This window comes from Acomys russatus, chromosome 1 (assembly GCF_903995435.1).
Source record: "Acomys russatus chromosome 1, mAcoRus1.1, whole genome shotgun sequence".
NCBI lineage: Eukaryota > Metazoa > Chordata > Mammalia > Rodentia > Muridae > Acomys > Acomys russatus.
Window position 1 is genome coordinate 28,987,808 of NC_067137.1, and position 19,067 is coordinate 29,006,874.

A 19,067-nucleotide genomic window follows, 5' to 3' on the forward strand; every position below is an offset into this window, starting at 1 on the left:
GACCAGGAGCCAAGAGCAGAGGACCAAGAGAGTAATAAGAAGGAAGGGGACAAAGCATGGCTGGGTTGTTTATATAGGACGGAAAAGCTGGGGAAGGGAAGCAAAGCTCAGGGGATCCAGAGGTTTCGGGTAGGGGGTGGGGGTGAGACGTGCTGGGAGGAGCCGGGACTCTGTAACAGGTACTTATGATGCTGATGCCAAGAGAGCCTGGCGGCCAGTAGCCAGCATGTCAGCCTTGATATCTTCAAAGACCATTTGTTTCTTTGGGATCTGACATCGCCTACCTCTTGCCATCTCTGTCACTACTGCTTGAAAAGCGGTTTCCCTTCTTGATGGTGGCACCTCAGCATCATCATTTGCCCTGCCTGCCCCCCCCCCTCCTCAGCTAGTACACAGAGCAGTGGCCTATGAAAGGAGTTTTGGGCTGTAAGTTGATCTTAGTTAGGGCTCTTCTGGGTTAACAGGTGAGGAGTCCAACATTGCATAGGATGGGATTGGTAAAAGGGGCCTCACTTGCTCCCAGGAAAGGGAGAGACATGCTTGTTCATCTCTCGTTCTGGCATTTCTGTGTGAGTCCACGTCTTGCTCTATCAGTCTGCTTCTTGCATGAGCCTGGAGCCAGCTTTACCTCCCACGAGAGCTCCTCTTGTCTCCTAGAACTGACATGAACAGTCTCAGAAGGGTCTGCTTGGGGCCTGTTGAGAAGCCCCTTCTAGGGGTACATGCCAAGAGAGCTGGGAGGCAGGACTGTCCCAAAAGAAACAAGGTGGCTTTCTTAGGAGAAGAAATGTGCTGGAAAGGTACTACAGTGGAGTGGTAGTTTCTGTCAAAGGTATTACTGTCACTGTAGTTAGTGTCAGCATAAGATGTCTGCCACATTTCCCCAACTCTAGTTGCTCTTGGGTTTAACATCCTAGTAGCTGGGGGTCACAGGTTTTGGACCCAAGTGGTCTGATTCAAATTCTACTTCTACCACTTTCTACTGTGTGACATCAGGTAGGTGGCTTTAACCGCTCAGTACTTAAGACTGTGACAATTAAATGATTCAACTGATGAAATGCATAAAGAATCATGCTTGTGTGGGCCAGGTACTTCATAAATCTTACTTACTTTTATTGCCAGTACCTGGGAACCCCAGTATAAGAAATTCTTAGAAAAACAAAACAAAATAAAATGCTGCTCTCCATTTCTCCTCACCCACCTTGTGAGAGCTAGCGTCTTCAGGATGCCATAACCATTTTTTGAGTTCTGTGGAAGCCTTGAGCATTACAGAACTGAAACTCATTGCCAAGCAAGAAGACAGATGGCTGAAGACATCATTTTAATGCTTCTTGGCCTGCAGTCCATCAGTGTTCTCTAGAGGATTGGAGCCAATAGAGGGAACACATATTAAAAGGAGAGTCACCAGACTGGCTTGCACACACAGGCTAGGGAGTCCACCAATGGTTGACTGCATTCAGGAGAGTCTGAAAACCCAGTAGCTCCTTAATCTATGAAGCTGCATGTCTCAGCCATCCCAACCTGGCACCGAAAGCCTGGAGGTTCCCTGCTTGGAGAGTGCTGGACTTCAGTCCACATTTGAAGACTGAGGAAGCTGGGTTCTGGTGTCAGCAAAGACAGTGGCAGCCACAAAGTCGATGCACTCACCATCAGGGAGTAAAGGTAAGCAGGTGAAGAACAGCATTGCTTTTCCCTCCAACCTCTTCAAATCTGGATTACTGCCAGGAAGTGCTGCCTGCTCTAGAGGAGGGTTGTCTACACCCAGTTAATCATTCAGGGAAATACTCTCACAGATCTGCAAAGAGGTGTGTCTGTTAGTTGATCCCAGATCTGTTCAAGTTTACAGCCAAGATGAACCATTATAAAAGCAAATGGACACTCCTGTTCAGATCCCTTTGGTCCAGGAAAACTGACTGGAAGAAATGAAGCTTGTACTAAGGCCTGGAGGATGGGTAGGCATTCACCAAACAAAGGCGAACAGTGCTGGTCTGAGACTCACCTCTCTCTGCTTGATGCCTATTTCTTTTCTTTTTTTTTTTTTTTTTTATAAATATTTTTTTAATTTATTTATTATTATGTATACAGTGCTCTGCTTACATGTACACCTGCAGGCCAGAAGAGGGAGCCATATCACATTACAGATGGTTGTGAGCCACCATGTGGTTGCTGGGAATTGAACTCAGGACCTCTGGAAGAGCAGGCAGCACTCTTAACCACTGAACCATCTCTCCAGCCCCAATGCCTATTTCTTAAGAGCCCGGACTGTGATCAGGTGACGTTAGTACACGCCCTTAATACCAACACTTGGAAAATAGAGGAAGACAGATCTCTATGAGTTCAAGGCCTGCCTGGTTTGTTTGTTTTTTGAGACAGGGTTTCTCTTTGTAACAGCCCTGGCTATTCTGAAACTCTCTTTGTAGAGCAGGCTGGCCTCGAATTCATAGAGATCTTCCTGCCTCTGCATCCTAGAGTGCTGGGTACAAAGGCATGTGCCACCATACCCAGCATGAAAACCATCCACAGTTTTTATATAAGAAAGCTAAGCTGTAAATTAAGAGCTAGTCAGAAGTTAACAAAGTCTATAATCCATGTCATAATAATTTCATGCCTTAGGTGCATCTTATTATGTTCAAGATATGTAAGGAGAGGCTGAGGTTCAGTGTATAATGCTTGCCTCACATGCACAAGCACCTGGATTCAATCTCCAGCACTGCAAAACTAACAAACATGCACATGCGTGTGCGCACTCACACACACACACACACACACACACACACACACACACACACTGTAGTCCAGTCTAAAATTCTCTACATCATAAACTGCCCTCAAACTCTTGGTAATCCTCCTGCCTCAGCCATGGGGATTATAGCAGCATGTGTATTTTATTAATAAAGATGTTAAGTATCAATCCCAGAGGAAGACCAGCGTTTAGAACAAGTTAACACAGTGATCAAATCAATAGTTGGACCACCATTTTCCACACATCGAGATGGTCCCTCCAACTCTGTTTATAATAATTATAAAATAGAAACGGGGCGTGGTGGCACATGTCTTTAATCCCAGTAATTGGGAGGCAGAGGCAGGCGGATCTCTGAGATCCAGGCCAGCCTGGTCCACAAAGCGAATCCAGGATAGCCAGGACTGTTGTTACACAGAGAATCCCTGTCTCAAAACAAAAACAAAATTATTAAATGGAAATGCTCAAATAGTCAAGAAGAGCAGTCCAATAGTATTAAGCAAGCAGTAAAAATGAGTTAAGTGCCTATGGTGATTAATTTTAGGTGTCAACTTGTCTGGATTAAGAAATAGAGACTTGGGCTGGAGAGAGATGGCTCAGCCATTAAAGGCTAGGCTCAAAACAGAAGAAACAGAGACGTTTTGGAAAGCATTGTTGGTGTGTCTGTGAGGATGGTTCTAGAGAATTACAGTGTGTGCATCTGGCTGGACTTGCCCTCAGTATGTGTAGGCACCATCCAACCAGAGCATAACCGCAAGGAGATTGATGTCTCCCTCCAACAACCAGGGCATATTCAAATATTCAGCTCTTGCAGTGGACATTGGAGGCCAAGTTGTTTGGTCTCCAGGACTTAGGCCAACAGCCTTTTCCTTGGTGTCTCCAGGCTGTGACCTCAAAACTGAGAGTATACCTTCAGCTTCCCTTGCACCAAGGGCTGGAGACTTAGACTGATACATACTATGAGGGTCCCAAGGTCCCCAGCTTACAGACCTGTCCTGATTTACCAGATGTTATAATTGTGTGGACTAGTTGTCCAGTTAAACCCTCTCTCATCCATCACATATAGACCCTCTGGTCTGACTCTCTGGAGAACTGTCTTAGTTGGGGTTACTACTACTGTGTAGAGACACCACGGTCAAAGCAACTTACAAAAGAAAGCATTTCATTGGGAGCCTGTTTACAATTTCAGAGGATGAGTCCATGGCTACCATTGTCAAGAAATGTGGCAGCAGGTAGGTAGGCAAGTATTGAGCTGGAAAAATATCTAAGAGTTTTACATCTTGTTCCAAAAGTTGGAGGCAGAGAGGGTGACATGGGGCTTGATGTGGGCTTTTGAAACTCAAAGCCCACCCCCAGTGGCACACCTCCTCCAACAAGGCCACACCTCCTAGTCCTTCCCAAACAATTCAACCATCTGATGACCGGTATATGAACCTATGAGGGCCATTCTCATTCAAACCACAACAAGAACCCTCACTAAAATCATGCTGATACAAAAGCATTATACAAAAAGACCTCCCAGAATCCTAAATCACTAAGAATTTTTAAAAACTTTTTATTGATTCTTTTTGAGTTTCACACCATGTACCCCAATCCCACTCACCTCCTCCCCCCTCATATCCACCCTTCACCCTTTCAACCTTCCCCAAAATAAAAACCACACATACAAATAAACAAACAAAAACAAAGCATAGAAAAGACATTATTGTGGAAGTTCTAGTATGTTACAGTGTGTCTCACAGTATATCCCTCTGTCCATACATCTTCACTTGCAAATGTTCATTGCAATGAGTCATTGGTAGGCTTTGAGATCTCTGGCTTCTGTGATACCATCCACATTGGGTCCTCACTGGGCCTCCTCCCAGTGATCTTGCTGTTGTCCTGTGTCATGGAGCTTCTGCAACTTTGGATAAGCAGGACTGGCCCTTTCACACATCTCAACCAATCACAGATGATATAGATTTTGGGGTGGGCCAACTCAGAGCCCTGGATCTGGGCCTGGGTGGTGGCTGAGCTGGTCAGCAAGCCAAGTTGTTCCTTATCAGTGCCACCAGGGCTAGCTCTCCAGCACTGCTCAGACTACGCCACTTAATGCCACCATTGGCATTGGGCAGGATCAGCTCTTCTGCTCTCCTACCCTCCAGGCTGGCTCACCCATACCCCTGCCTCCAGAGCCAGCTCCACTGTGCTGCTCAGGCGAGGTGCAGGGCCATCTTCTGGAATGACGCAGCTGGTGAGGGAAAGTGCCAGCTCTCCCACTCTCATGACCCCAGGGACAACTCTCCAGACTGCTACAGGTGGTGAGGGGTGAGGCAGGAAGGGCCTCACCCCTGCACCCATGACATACTATGAGTGGTTGAGCTAGCTCTCCGGAATGCTTGCCTTTGAGGCTCACCTGAACCCAATCACCAGGGTCAGCTCTGCTGTGCTACCCAAGCAAGGTGCAGGGCTCTGCTCTCCTGAGTGCTGCAGCTGGTGAGAGATAGGGCTAACTCTCCAGAACTCATGACCCTGTAGGAAGCTTTTCTGACTGCCAGAGGTGGCAAGGGGCAGGGGAAGAACAGTGACATCACCTCTGTGCTCCCCCACACTTGAGGCAGGCTCACCCATGCACCTGTCACCAGGGCCAGCTCCACTGTGCTGCCCACGGGGGTGGGGGGGGGCGGAGGCGCAGGTCTTGCTCTCCCAAGTGAGAGATGTGGCCAGCTCTCCAGAGCACCAGAGCCAGTGAGGGGTGTTGCCCATTCTGCACAGCCCCTGGACATCTACATGGTCCCTGGCAGCTGCCCTGATCAGTGACGTCCCCATGTTCCCTAGTGGTAAAATGAGCCATGGACACCAACACTGACCCCTGCCACTGTGTAGCCACGGACCCAGACATGGCCCTCAGCAGCAGTTGGAGCTGGGACTTCACCATGGCTCCATGTGGCAGGGCTGGCCACTCACAACAGGTGACTCCTCTCCACCCTCTAGTCTCCAGGTCCATCTCTTTTCATAATGCTGTGGTCCATAGACACACAGAGCCCTGCCTACCACCACATGGCAGAAGGAAGACAGAGACCTGCTGACTACCATGCCACTACTCGCAGACCTGCCCTTCGGTGCACCACGCAGGAGAGCTATAGACACTTGCTTGCCTGAGCAGGTCACCCAGGGGTCCACAGCCACATGGCCAGCCTGCCGGGCAGCTACCGCAAGGCACTGCTCACCCATCCTTACCATGGGCAAAGGGTAGGTAAGGTCTGTGGCACCTTTCCCCAGTGGTACTGTGTGGCATGGGAGAGCACGGTTCTCTGTCTTCCTAATCCCGTGCTGTGCTACAGATTTGATTTGATTTGATTTAAGTTCCCTAGGCATAAAACAGCTTTGGCCACCAAGCCAGGCATCAAGCTAGGATAAACAAAGGACTGCCATCTGTTCTGCCCCTGACTGATACAAGAACATCACCACCAAGGTGTCTCTTTGCCCATTGGCCAGCGAGGGAAGAGTTTTTAACCTTGTTCTTCATTTCAGTTTGGTTTGGGTTTGGGTTTTTTGAGACAGGGTCTCCTGTAGCCCAGGCTGTCATCACCAAGGGTGACTTCAGCCTTCTGAGCTCTAGGCTTATCTCCAAAGTGGAAGAGATCACTGGTGTGGAACTCCAAGGCTTGCTTATTTGGAGCTGGAGATCAAACCCAGGGCTTCATATATTAGACAAGCATTCTACCCACTGAAATATGTCCCCAGTCCCATTAAGGGCTTTTAAAAGAAAGCCCATAGGCTACCCATATCTATTTAAAAGTGGATGCTGCCTGCACAGTTTATCTGTGAGCTCAGCATTATATCTCAGAATCATCCCCTGCTTGTGTTAGCTGCCTGCTTGTCTCACTCTCCCTGGAACACTGGGGCCCCGAGGGCTAGGCTTGGCAGGGTTTTTCTTCCCCCTTCTGATCCACGCCTAAACGGGAACAAAGATTCAAGAGGTAGACAACATTTCCTTTCTGCCTGTTTGCAGAACCAGTTGTTCTTCTCTGAGAGGTAAGCGAAGACTGCCTCTGTACAAAGGGAGGAGACAGAGTGGTGCCAGGAGAAGGTCAGAGGAGATGCTTGACAGATCAGAGATATGTGAGGGAAGAGAACAAAGATGATGAGCTTGCCAGCGTGGCTTCCTGACCAAGCCTGCCACCGATGCACCTGTGAGATTCCATTCCAAGTGAGGGCTGCACCCATTTTAGATGTCCTCTGCAAGCCATGGGCTACAAGTCAAGAGCTCCACAACCCCTATCTTACTGTTTAATAATTTGTTATAATGCCTTACAGAGCCCAGAAGAACAGTTATTTTGTATTTGTCAGTTTATTATAAAAGATGCAAATGGGACCAGGATGTGGCTCAGCTGGGTGTGCTTGCTTAGCATGCTTAAAGCCTTGGGTTTGATCCCCAGCACTGCATAAACTGGTGTGGTGGTGGACTTCTGTAATTCTACAGGAGAATTTTGCAGGAGAATCGGGAATTCAAGCACGTAATAAGTTGGAGGCCAGCCTGGATTAGATGAAATCCTGCCTCAAACAAAACAAAACATATAAAGGAGCAGTGCAGAGGTACATAGGGTAAGGTGGGAGGGGTGTGGAGTCCCAGCACACTAGCCTCCCTCATGTGTTCACCAGCCTGGACACTCTCCAAGCCCCTCACTTCAGTTTTCTATAGAATCTCCATTATATATGTATTCTTGATTAAATTATTGGCCTTTGATGACTGAAGTCAATCTCAATCCCTACCCTCCTCTACAGAAGTTATGCTAAACATTCCAGACCAGGAGCTGGGAAGGACTGTCCTCTTTTGAAGCTTCCTTCTCGGCAACAGTGTAACTCTTCTTGGGAAGATGGGATGCTAGCGTTTCCCTGCAGAACTGTCCCCAGGAACTGGACTAATCAACAGTTCCTAATTAGTGACTATAGTGGACCAGAAATAAGGTTTTTGTTCCCAATTGTCAGCACAGAGTCCCAAAAACCTTTGGAATGGCTAGAATGTTAATATGCTACCTTGGTAGTTTCAGGGAGGGGACATAGATAGAAGTTTAGAACATTCAACCTACTCCCCCTGGGGAGGGGACAGAGAGGTTGGATATTGAATTCGAGCAATGACTTAATCAATCCTGCATACCTAATGACACCACTATTAAAAACTCCTGAGTGACAGGATTTAGAAGGCTTCCGGGTAAACATATGTAGGTGCTGGAGAGGGTGTTGGCTGACTTTTCCTGAGTAGGCATAAACATCTACTTAGCCAGCCAGAGGGGTCTTCAAACAGAGGAGCTTGTGTGCAGGCCTAACCACCTACAGAAGGAGCCTTGTGAATCTCGTGAATTTCAGGAGCTTCCTGGGACTTCTTTGTTGTTGACTTCCTGAGCATTGTAAGTTTTGTTAACTTCTCAAGTCTTAACAAACCTCCCTCCAACACGAACTATTTCAAACCCGAGGAAACTGCTGTACAACAAAAGACAGCGAAGCTGAAGCTCACAGAAGCTGCACTCCCATCCTCCACCCTTACACTGTGCGTCTCTTCCATCTGAGTGTTTCTGACTTGAAACTTTTATATTCAACTGGCAACCATAAAGTGGTTTTCTGAGTCCTGTGAGTCATTCTAGCAAATTGTTGTACTTGAGGGGGGAAGTTGTAGGAAGGTCTAGTTTCAAAGTTGTAGTTAAATCACTAGTGTCTGATGTGACAGTAGTCATGAGGAACTGAACCCTCAAATCTGAGGAGCTTAGACCAAATTCAGACTCTGTGTTGAACTGAGTGGAGCTGTTGACCTTTTCTCCCAAGGGTTGATGTCTCCCTTGAAGCAAGCTTATGGGGGAAGTGGTGGTTTGAATGAGAATGCTGGATAGACTCAGATGTTTGAACACTAGGTCCCCTTGGTGGAGCTATTCCTGGAGGCTTTGGAGGTGTGCCCTTGCTGGAGGAAATGTGCCAGTGGAACAGGCTGTGAGGTTTCAAAAGCCTCACGCCATTCCCTCTGTGCTCTCTGCCCGAAGTTCAAAACGCAAATTCTCAGCTGTTGCAGCCACTGCATCTGCCTGCTGCAACACTTCCCTTTCATAGTAGTGATGGACTCTTATCCCTATGGACCCATAAACCCAAATAAAACACTTTCTATAAGTTGTCCTGGTTATGGTGTTTTATCACACCAACAGAAAAGTAACAAACGTGTGCAAGGTACACTAAAACCAGACATGAGTTGCCCAAATCCAGTTTATAGGAGAAACTAAAAGATGTTTTCTGCTCCTTTCTTTTGAATCACCCACCGCCTAAGGCGCTCAGGAGCTACACTCCCACCCTCGGTCCAGGCACCTGCCATTCTTCGTCTCCCGCCTTCTTCCCAGGATAGGGAGGGTTTTTTGTCCTCTCATTTTTATTTAGTCCTATAACCATATTAGCTTTCCTGGGAGCTGTTGCACCTCTTTGTCCTTTCTCCTGGAAATGTATCTGTCTTTCTTTTTCCTCAAAGCCCATAACCCCTCCTTCTTAGCAGCACATCTACCGCTTATTGCACTGTTCAAGCAAATAGGCAGCTTCAAACTACAACTGAAGTCTTCTTGAGCAAGAAGAATTACCATAAACAAATCTGGTCTAATTGCCAGAAATAGGTAGATATCCATTCAAACTCACTGGAGGCAAAATGAGAAATTTATTTTATGGTGTCAGTTGCCCCAGGAAATCAATGATACAGTGCTTGCTTATGTATATATACATGATGCCCTGGGATTATCCAGGTTTGCAAAAATAGAGAACGGAGGAGGAGGAGGAGCAGGAGGAGGAGGAAGATGACGACGATGAGGACAAGGAGGAGGAGGGGGAGGAGGAGGAGGAGGAGAAACCAAAGAAATACCATCAAGCAACAGTTAGACTATAGGACAAAGATCAAAACTACTCCTTCAGCTCCTGCCTCCCCATTCTTCTGTTCCACATCATTTTTAAAAACAGCAAATTTCATCCTGTATCATCCTCATTCTTCTTACCATGCTGGCGTTTTCTACTTCTTGCACACTTGATACAAATAGCCCCATATATATTCCAAAACATGCAGCATCTTCTGCTCAAGGAACATCCGAGGGTGAAGAAGACCACAGAATTCCAGTGACAGAAACAAAAAGAAGAAACTCGTTTTGTGCTGTCCATGTAGGTTACAAATAGCAACTAAATATCTATCTGGGACTAGCGGGTTCCTTTGTGAAGCAAGGTGGTACTGTGTCAGAGGAATGGGTTTCAGAGAAATGCAATAACGTCCTGGGAGATATTCGCAAACTGCGCTATAAGCAGCTGTGCTGGAGCACTATGTGCTTACTGGGACGATGCGCAGTCAGTCTACAGAGACCCATTAGGAACAGTGGGGTCTGCAGTGAAGAGGGCAATGCACCCTATGAGGCCACCCAGTCAACGATCTTTAGTGGTTGGAACAACTTCCAGGAGCAGCTGGAGATGCATAGTGGCTGTTTGTATACACTTGGACTGACACTGGAAGTGGAAAAGCAGGAAGTACACTGGGACGCCACTGAGCACGAACAGGAAGAGGTATAGGAACTCTATCTGGGGATGGTCGATGATGGGGGCCAGCACCAGATAGAGAGACACCAGGAGCATGACAGCAGGGATGACGGTGGGAACCTGCGGAGGGCACAAAAAGGTTACTTGGCCTCTGAGACTGGAATGGTGAGGGAGGGGTGTCACTGAATTCTGTCCTTCCGACCTTTCATTCATTTCCACCTCCCCCAGGACGTGCTAGAATGTCAGGCTGGGCCAGGGATCCACCCACTGGGCTCTAAGGGCCTCTTTAAGAAGCAGAGTCTGGAGCCCAGCGTTGGCCTCTCTGTGTTGTGTAGCCTTTTGCATTTGTGCTCCATCTTTCTCCCCCATGGCCCTCCAGAGGACAAAGGACCGATATCCCTTACCACACCCCCAAAATGGGCCATGTCCCACCAAATACAATGACATTCCTTGTCTAGGCCTTGTTCTCAACCTGAAGGTCTCAGCCCCTTTGGGGATTGCATATTAGATCCCCTGCATATCAGATATTTACGTTATGATTGATAACAGTAGCAATGAAAACAATTTTATGGCTGGGGCGGGGGGGGGGGGCCAGTCACCACAAAATGAGGAACTGTATTAAAGGGTCTCTGCATTAGGAGGTTGAGAACCGCTGGACCAGGCCCTGAAGGAGACAGTAGCCCAAAGCTACACTTCATCTAGGAGCCTAGATTGAAAAGTACCCCGTGACTGTCCTGAAGGCTACCTTGTAAGTATGGGGAAGATTCTTTGTTTTTATTCGCAAATAGAGGAGACAGCCAAATGTGGTTCCAGAGGTGAGCCAGGACACAAAGCTGCAATGAAAAAACAAAAAGTGTAGATGAGGCCTTCTGTGATAGAACCTGCCCAGATCAGGACAAAAGATCCAGAGAGCAGGAAGAGCATTTGGTTTTCTTCAGAAGGAGAGCAAAGGACTGTAAAGATTGTTCGGTGGTTAAGAACACTTGCCGCTCACACAGAAGAGCCACGTTCAGTTCCCAGTACCCATATGGTGCCTCACAACCATCCTTAACTGAAGTTCCAGAAGATCTAATGCCTTCTTCTGATCTTTATGGGAGCCAGACACAAATGTGATGCACAAACGTAAATGCAGACAAAAGATTTCTACACATAAAATAAAATCAATAAATCTTAATTAAAAAAAAAAAAAAAGCTCAGGAGTGGCCCAATGAGTCCTAGAATTGAGATGGGAACTTGGTAGAAGGAAGGAGTGGGGTTTGTGGGAGGGGGAAGGATAAGAGAGGGTACAGGGATGAAAGTGGCCACGATATATTTTATACACATATGAAATTGCCAAAGAGTAATTGCTTCCTGGCCTTTAAGCTAAAATCAAGTGTGAAACTGCCAAATAGTGTATTAATTTTAAAATAAAATCTTTTAAAATGGGAGCATGGTGGAATCTTAAGGAAGCCTATGTTCCCTGAAGGACAGCTCACTGGAAATAGTTTTTTTTCCCCCAACCCACCTTGCCTTTAGGGTTAGTGACATTATGTGTAGGCTGCTAAATACCCAATAAACCCTTGCCTCTGTCCTTTCCAAGGTCTATAGTTTGAGTGTCTGCTGCCATTCTGATAAACTTCCATCTTGAGTGTCTGGAGACACAGCTTGGTCAGTACAGAGCTTGCCACAGAAGCACAACGACCTATATTCAGTCCCCAGAAGCCATGTAAAGTGTTAGGGCCTTACGGAGTGGATCACGCCGGGATCGCTGCTCTGTGCTGAGACACTTTTGTCACATTCCCCATTCTCTAACTGAAGACACCCTGACATCCTCCCACCCCACAGTGGGCTATAACGGTTTTGTTATCACTGTATAAGGATTTCCCTCTTTCTCTTATGCGGGAAAAGTGAAAATAAAACATTATTTGTGGCTTCTTGTTCTTAGCACCAAATGTCCTGTTCCAGATTAGACAACAGAGCAAGGGAACATGCAATGCCTGAGAAATTACGAGAATGCCCTCTGTACCCAGATACAATGCTCATCTGGTAGTTGAAGACTCAACCCTGCTTCCAATGAGCTTATAAAATTACAAATGGGTGTCACAACAGCCTGTGATTTCTGTCTTGAGGAAAATATTAAAAGGGAGTCAGAACATCCTCTTCCCGTGGTGAGATCATTCCCTGAGCCGGAGCAGCTTGCTGTGGATCTACACTCAGTCCTGGAGAATTATATGGGACAGAGTCCAGAGCACAAGCCTGGGCTACGAAGGGAAAAAAAAAAAAAATCAGACCATGTCCGAGGGCTCCCCAGCATCACAGTGCCTACAGGCTCTTCTATATCATCTTAGCAGAATGAAGAGCTGAGAAAAAAGTAACAGTGGCATCTCAGCATGAGGCTATCTTGTGGTGAAACATCTGTCTTGCTGCATTGGGGCGGGGTTGGGGGGGTTGGGAGTGAGGGGGGATGGGGAGCAGAGGAGAGCCACATTTAACTTTGTGTAGATGTGAGGTCTCTGAGCCCAGGCATTCAGAAATGCAGCATGAACACATGCGCGCGTGCGCGCGCGCGCGCACACACACACACACACACACACACACACACACACACACTTACCTCAAGAGATTCACAAAGGTGCTGAAGTTCCCCGGGAATATCAGGACTAAAGCTACAGCTGTGGTGAAGATCAGGGCTGGGGCTGGAGTAAGTCGATGCACATGAATCATAGACATAAGTTGGGGCTGCAAAACATGGCATGAGAGAGGCTATAGAAAAAAAGCCGCAGCAAGTGCTCTGTCCCCTGTCATGCTCTGGACACCAGTGTGCCCAAAACTAATGGTCATTCGTGCTATGGCTTCCAGGGGTAGATTCCCTTGGGTTACTATGGTACACTGGGTTATTATCTTCCAAATATTGTCTCCCTCTCTGCGTCTTGTGTCAGGAATAGTTTTCAAGCACTGATGTGGACTAGACTGGTTCGCCTGATTCATCCAATAAACATGAGTTCAAGGGGCTGGAGAGATGGTTCAGCAGTTAAGGACCCAGGTTCCAAAGGACCCAGGTTCAATTCCTAGCACCCACATAACAGCTCATGACTGTCTGCTACTCCAAAATCTGACACCCTCACACAGACATACATGCAGGCAAAAAAACCAATGCACATTAAAAAAAAAAAAATGAGCACAAGTGACAAGCAAGGGCCTAGGTCCATGAAATAGGAACAGACTCATTCCAAAATAAGAATGACCGAAGCAAACAGGGCCACGGCTAACATGAGAAGCAACAACTAAATGCTGTTGCAAGCCACTGGGATTTGGGGTTGTCTGCTATTCAATATTATTATTACGAAAAAAGCTAACATGAGCGGAAAAGTCTGTAAGGGAAAAGGCAAGTGTGTGTACTCTGGGCCTCCTCCCTGTAGCCTCTGTACTCTTGCTGTATACAGTAAGTAAACTTCATCCCTCACATCTTCCAAGCCACATAATCCAGGACCAGGACTGCCCTGAAATCTGGAAGTGATTAGGAATACATTGGAGCCAAGCGTGATGGCTCACACCTGTAATCCCAGCATTCAGGGAGACAGAGGTGGGTGGATCTCTGTGAGTTCAAGGCCAGCCTGGTCTACAAATTTAGTCCAGGACAGCCAAGGCTACACAGAGAAAACCCTGTCATGGAAAACAAAAAACAAAAACAAAAACAAAGAGGGTCACATCTGATTGGGTGAGTTCAGGCTTGGGATAAAAGCTAGGCTCAGTCAGGAGATGTCACAGGTGAAAGGTATCCCAGCTCCCTCGTGCAGCCCTCACCACCTTGCCTGACCCCAGATCCTGCTTCTTACCATGTGACCTTCTCTTGCAGCGGCAAAGCACACTCGGCTGCCACTGAAGAACATCGCATTGACAGTACCAAATGTCGAAAGTACAACACCCAAGGGCACCAGCCAGGCCCAGGACCCCAGAACCTGGTTCCTAGAACAACAGAGGGATAAACAGAAAGAACTCTAGCAGATATTTGGCAAGAGGCCAGAAGGCCTCCTTGGAAATAGAGAAAACAAAGCATTTAAAGACAAGTTCAAATCCACATAGTGCACCGTCCTTCCCTATCCCTCAATGTCTGTCGAGGGCCCGAGGGACACAGCACATGACTCACTCACCCCCAGCTCACAGCTATGGCATCAGAGGTCAGGATCTCTGAGGGTGACATTACCAGCAGGTAACTGATATTGACCAGGACATACAGGATGGTGACCAGGGGGACGGCAATCATCACTGACCACACCAGGCTCTGCTGCAGGGTCAGGGAGAAGAGGGTAAAGGTTAGCCAATGAGATCACTCTAGGCCTTCAGCACAAACTCAGGCCTATGCTATCCGCAGAGCACTGTGCCAGACTCTGTGGAATGGAAGCACTGTGTCCCCCATGAGATCATGATCCCCGCTGCATGGGGGCGCAAACAGACAGAGGGGTGTGGGAAACGACAAGACATCCTAGACAGACAGCAGTGGGGATGCAGAGGGGACAGTGGAGGCATCACCAAAACTTCCAGGAGGAAGAGGGCCCCCACCCAGGATCTCTTTGAGGAGTGGAAATGACTCAGGAGTGTGTGAGGGAGAATTGCTTGCCGAGGAAACTGGAAGAGAAAGAACGCTAAAGATTTCACTGGTCTGTTCTGCAATAGGTGGGATCTGCCCCCTCGTGGAGACATGCACTTCTGATTAGCATATCCTTTCCTCTCCAGCCTTAAAGAAAGACCAATTTCCTGAGCTGTCTGCCAAGACTGAGCCCTGCTCATGGAAACTCTTGAAAGTAGAGAAGGAAAGGGAAGGAGAGGGGACATTGAGGATAGGGCACTCATCTTGACCTATTTCAGCGCTCAGCAAGCAGCCTCAGTGTAGATGTTGTCCTCGCTCCCTGGGTACCCTCGTACATTGGCAGGCTCTGTCCTTTCTGGCCACTTGTTCACACTCTTGCTGCAGAAGTGTAGCTTAGACTTGAGTCTCCTCTCCTGGGAGGCCTTGTCTGACTTTTGCCTTGTTGGCCAAGAGGATTATGTTGTGAACTAGGGAAAATGAAACCAAGGAGACAGCAACAGGCTCCTGTATGTGAGTCCTCCCAGGTCCCCTCCAGCTTTAGAATCTGGGACTCTGAGCTTAAAGGAAAGTTGCCTTGACCTCAGGATGGATATAGCAGCTATTGCTTACCACCCTAGGGGTGGAATGTGGCTCTGCCTAGGCTCACACAAATCTACCTGTAGCCGAGGTGCCGCCCTTCTCCCAGGCCTCGTTGGGACGCCCTCGGCACAGTGAGCACCCAGTGTACATGACCCAATCTCAGAGGTAAGAAACTTAGTACCCTTTTGAACTTGACCTCTCTCCCAGGCAACTTTCCCAGTAGTAATGAGCCGTGACAATGGTAGAGCCCCGGGTTGGATCATAACATAGATGTTTCTGGCCATTATATGCCCCAAGAACAGTGAGATATTCTGATTTCACTCTGAGGGCATTGAATTCTTCATTTAAATCCCAAGGAGTCTGCATATAAGGGTGACCCTGGTTGGGCACAGTTTCCATAGTTTCTTTCATGGAGATGAGGACTGTTTGAAATAAACCCTTTAGAGGAAATTAAGGCAGACTTAAATACTGGCATTCTGATGACTGGCTTAGGTTTTGCTTTGAAACCCACATCAAAAAAGCCTCAGCCTTAGCAGAGATCAGCAAACTGTAGCCATGGACCATAATTTTCGTCAATAAATTTTTGCCTGATTTTTGTCAATAAAGTTTTATTGAAATACAACTGTGTTCCTTTATTTATCTATGGCAGTTTCCCTGCTACCACAACAGAATTGAGTAGTTGTGACAGGAACTAATGAATATAGGGCCTAAAATCTTAACTCTTGGATCCTTTCTAGAAAAACTTTGCTGAAGCCCTGCAGTGATGGCACACGGCATTAATTCCAGCACTCGGGAGGCAGAGGCAGGCGGATCGCTGTGCGTTAGAGGCCAACGTGGTCTACAGAGAGAGTCCAGGAAAGCCAAGGCTACACAGAGAGACCCTATCTCAAAAAACCAAACCAAATCAAACAAACAAAAAAACCTTTGCTGATAACCACTGCTACTATGGGAGCCTGTTTTCAACTTCAGGGACCTACTTCTGGGACCCTGCTTTTTCCTTGACCTAGTTGAAAGCCCAGGGTCTAGTTAGGAAAGGGGACTCTACTTCTGTAAGGCAACCCTATCTATGTACATGCTACCCACTTGAGAGTATCCCGAGCCATCTGCCAAAAATGTACCAGTTAAGCCTCAGAGCCCCATGAGGAAGTGAGGGAACTTATTATGATGGTCCCCTTTTTATAGCCAAAGAATTAGGAGCATGAAATTGCAAGCAAGAAATTAAACCCACCAGGCACGGTGGTATACTCCTGTAATCTCACCATTCAGGAGGTAGAGGCAGGAGATCAGAAGTTCAAGGGTATTCTTAGCCACAGAACAAGTTCAAGGCCCACCTGGTGTACAATAAGACTCTTGTATCAAAGGGGAAAAAATAAAATAAAAATAAGGGTGAAGCCCTAGGACTCCTAGCATGGGCTCTCCCTCCCTCTGACATCTGTCTGTGTTTGTTTCCTTTGTCTCTGCTGTGTGTGTGTGTTTCCCTCCCTTCTATCTCCTCTCCCCTCTGCCTCTGTCTATCTCTCCCCTGTTTCTCTATCTCTGGTTCTATCTCTTTCGTTTGTCTGCTTCTCTCTCCGCTGTCTCCATCCGACTCTGACTCTTCTCCATCTCTCTCTCTCTGCCTGTCCCCCCTCCTTCTGTTCTTGCGCGTCTGTCTCCAAGCTGCTGTTCTCTCCTCAAGCTGCCCTTCAGTGAGCCTTTGCCAAGACTCTGAAAGCCAGAGTGTCCCTAAGCCAGCCCAGCAGGGACAGCAGAAGACTTGCAGTTCCAATTCTCTGAGAATTTGAAACTCCTGCAAGGGAAAAAGAAAGATATTTATGGCAAAGAGTCCGCATGCTAATAGTTGAAGATCCAGATGCCACAACTGAGTCCCAGGTACCCCTGCAGACCGGCTAGCACACTGGTTATTTAGGCCAGGCTCATAGGTAAGCTGAGTGGGCAGGACTGGCTTGTTCCCCACGCCAAAGTATGCTATGCTCTCTAATGGCTCTCAGGCTTCCGGAACTATGAATTAAGTGTCTGCTGCAATCTTCTGGAGGGAAAGTTCCAGGAGGTAGCCAACAGAGTCAGTAAGAATGCTGGCTGTATGAATTCAAAATAACCCCCTTTTTGCAGATATATATATATATATATATATATATATATATATAGAGAGAGAGAGAGAGAGAGAGAGAGAGAGAGAGAGTTGATAGTTAACCTGAAGGGGCAGAAAGATGAAACCATGGGGTATGACACCATGAAGTACGCTGCTTTATTTAAAAGCCATAGTTGGGGGGGAGGAATGGGAGGATACAAGGGATGGGATAAACATTGAGATGTAACAAGAATAAATTAATTAAAAAAAAAAAGAAAGAAAGAAAAGGAAAAAAGAAAAAAAATAAAAAAATAAAAGCCATAGTTAAAATCCCATAAATCCCTCAAGGCAGATGTGCTGCCATGCAAGTCCTATGAGCACAGCGAGGGAGCCTTGATTCCAGTTAGACTGCTCAGGACCTCGGTCATTTGAGTAGTTGGAACTCAGTTCCTGGAGCTGCAGATGATGAGGTTTACTCACAGAACAGCACACTCAACTCACCTTTGGGTTCTTGAGCTCCTCTACAACCGTGTTGATATTATTCCAGCCGTCGAAGGACCACAGCCCCTGGTAGAAAGCCATGCCAATGCGCCCTGCCTGCTGGGTTGTGTTGTGGAAGGAAAACCGCAGGAATTCTGTGCCACTATAATTCTGGGCCAGCACCACAACCCCACCCACTACAATGACTGTCAGTGAGAACACTTTGGCAGCCGCGCACACGTTCATCAGCATAGTGGACATCCGTGAGCTCCAATAGTTGATCAGTAGCAGCAGCAGGATGCAAGAAGAAGCCACAATCTTAACTGTGACCTGAGGGAGTGAGGAGCAGCCTGGGTAAAAGGGAGCCACTGCATACTCAGCAAAACTCAGGGAGACAGCAGTGATGGCAGCTGGTCTGGCCACCAGGACAAATGTGTAGATAACCAGGAAGGCAGGCAGAGAGCCAAAGATTCGCAAAATGTAGGCATAGTCTCCCCCAGACTCAGGAACCAGGCTGCCCATTTCAGCATAGCACAGGGCACCCATCATGGCCAAGAAGCCACAGGTTGCCCAGACAATAAGACTGGCACCAGCACTGCCCATGTAAGCCAAGACCCCTTGTGGTGACATGAAGATGCCAGAACCAATCATACACCCAGCAGTCATGGACACTGCACTCCACAAACCAATCTGCCTCTTCAGCGTCACTCCTGGTGCTTCACTGGTGGGCTCTTGCCCTGAGGGCTTGTCACTGCCATCTCTCTCCTTGCTTCTCTCCATCTTGAGACTTCAGCAGATACTGCCTTTCTGGTTGGTGACAGGTATCGGCTCTGGGACCTATTGTCTGTGGGTTTCCAGGAGGCGTTAATGATTACAGTGCTGGAGGGAGGCCAAGGCAGAGGTCAAAGACCCAGGGTGTGGTCTAGAAGGAGCCCATCAAGCAAACAACAGTCCAGCTCAAGCCTCAATACAATCTTTAGGCGCCACAGGTCAGAATAAGTCAAGAAAGGTCCAGGAGCAAAGAGATGCAACTCTCTACTGACAGTTGGGGTGTGACTCAGTGAGAGGGTGCCTGCTCAGCACGTGCAAGTTCCATCCTTAGCACT

General features: G+C 47.5%; 1 protein-coding gene and 1 non-coding gene across 3 annotated transcripts; both read right to left on the reverse strand.

Annotated features, from left to right (window-relative positions):
* Positions 1-6,080: 6,080 nt before the first annotated feature.
* Positions 6,081-6,222, reverse strand: LOC127197359 (small nucleolar RNA SNORA48). The gene has a single exon (XR_007831659.1). It is a non-coding gene; the product is annotated as a small nucleolar RNA SNORA48 (small nucleolar RNA).
* Positions 6,223-10,079: 3,857 nt separating this feature from the next.
* Positions 10,080-18,741, reverse strand: LOC127187074 (b(0,+)-type amino acid transporter 1-like). Of its 2 annotated transcripts, XM_051143321.1 has the most exons (6): positions 17,983-18,741; positions 14,395-14,528; positions 14,080-14,209; positions 12,858-12,982; positions 11,010-11,097; positions 10,080-10,384 (listed from the first exon to the last, which is right to left on the reverse strand). In XM_051143321.1, exons 1-6 carry the CDS (start codon positions 18,739-18,741, stop codon positions 10,154-10,156), a joined length of 1,467 nt encoding a protein of 488 aa, XP_050999278.1. In that variant the 3' UTR covers positions 10,080-10,153. The 2 variants fall into 2 exon arrangements, with proteins under 2 accessions (XP_050999278.1, XP_050999279.1); XM_051143322.1 differs by lacking the exons at positions 10,080-10,384; positions 11,010-11,097; positions 12,858-12,982; positions 14,080-14,209; positions 14,395-14,528 and adding an exon at positions 17,474-17,532 and having other exon boundaries at positions 17,979-18,741.
* Positions 18,742-19,067: the final 326 nt, after the last annotated feature.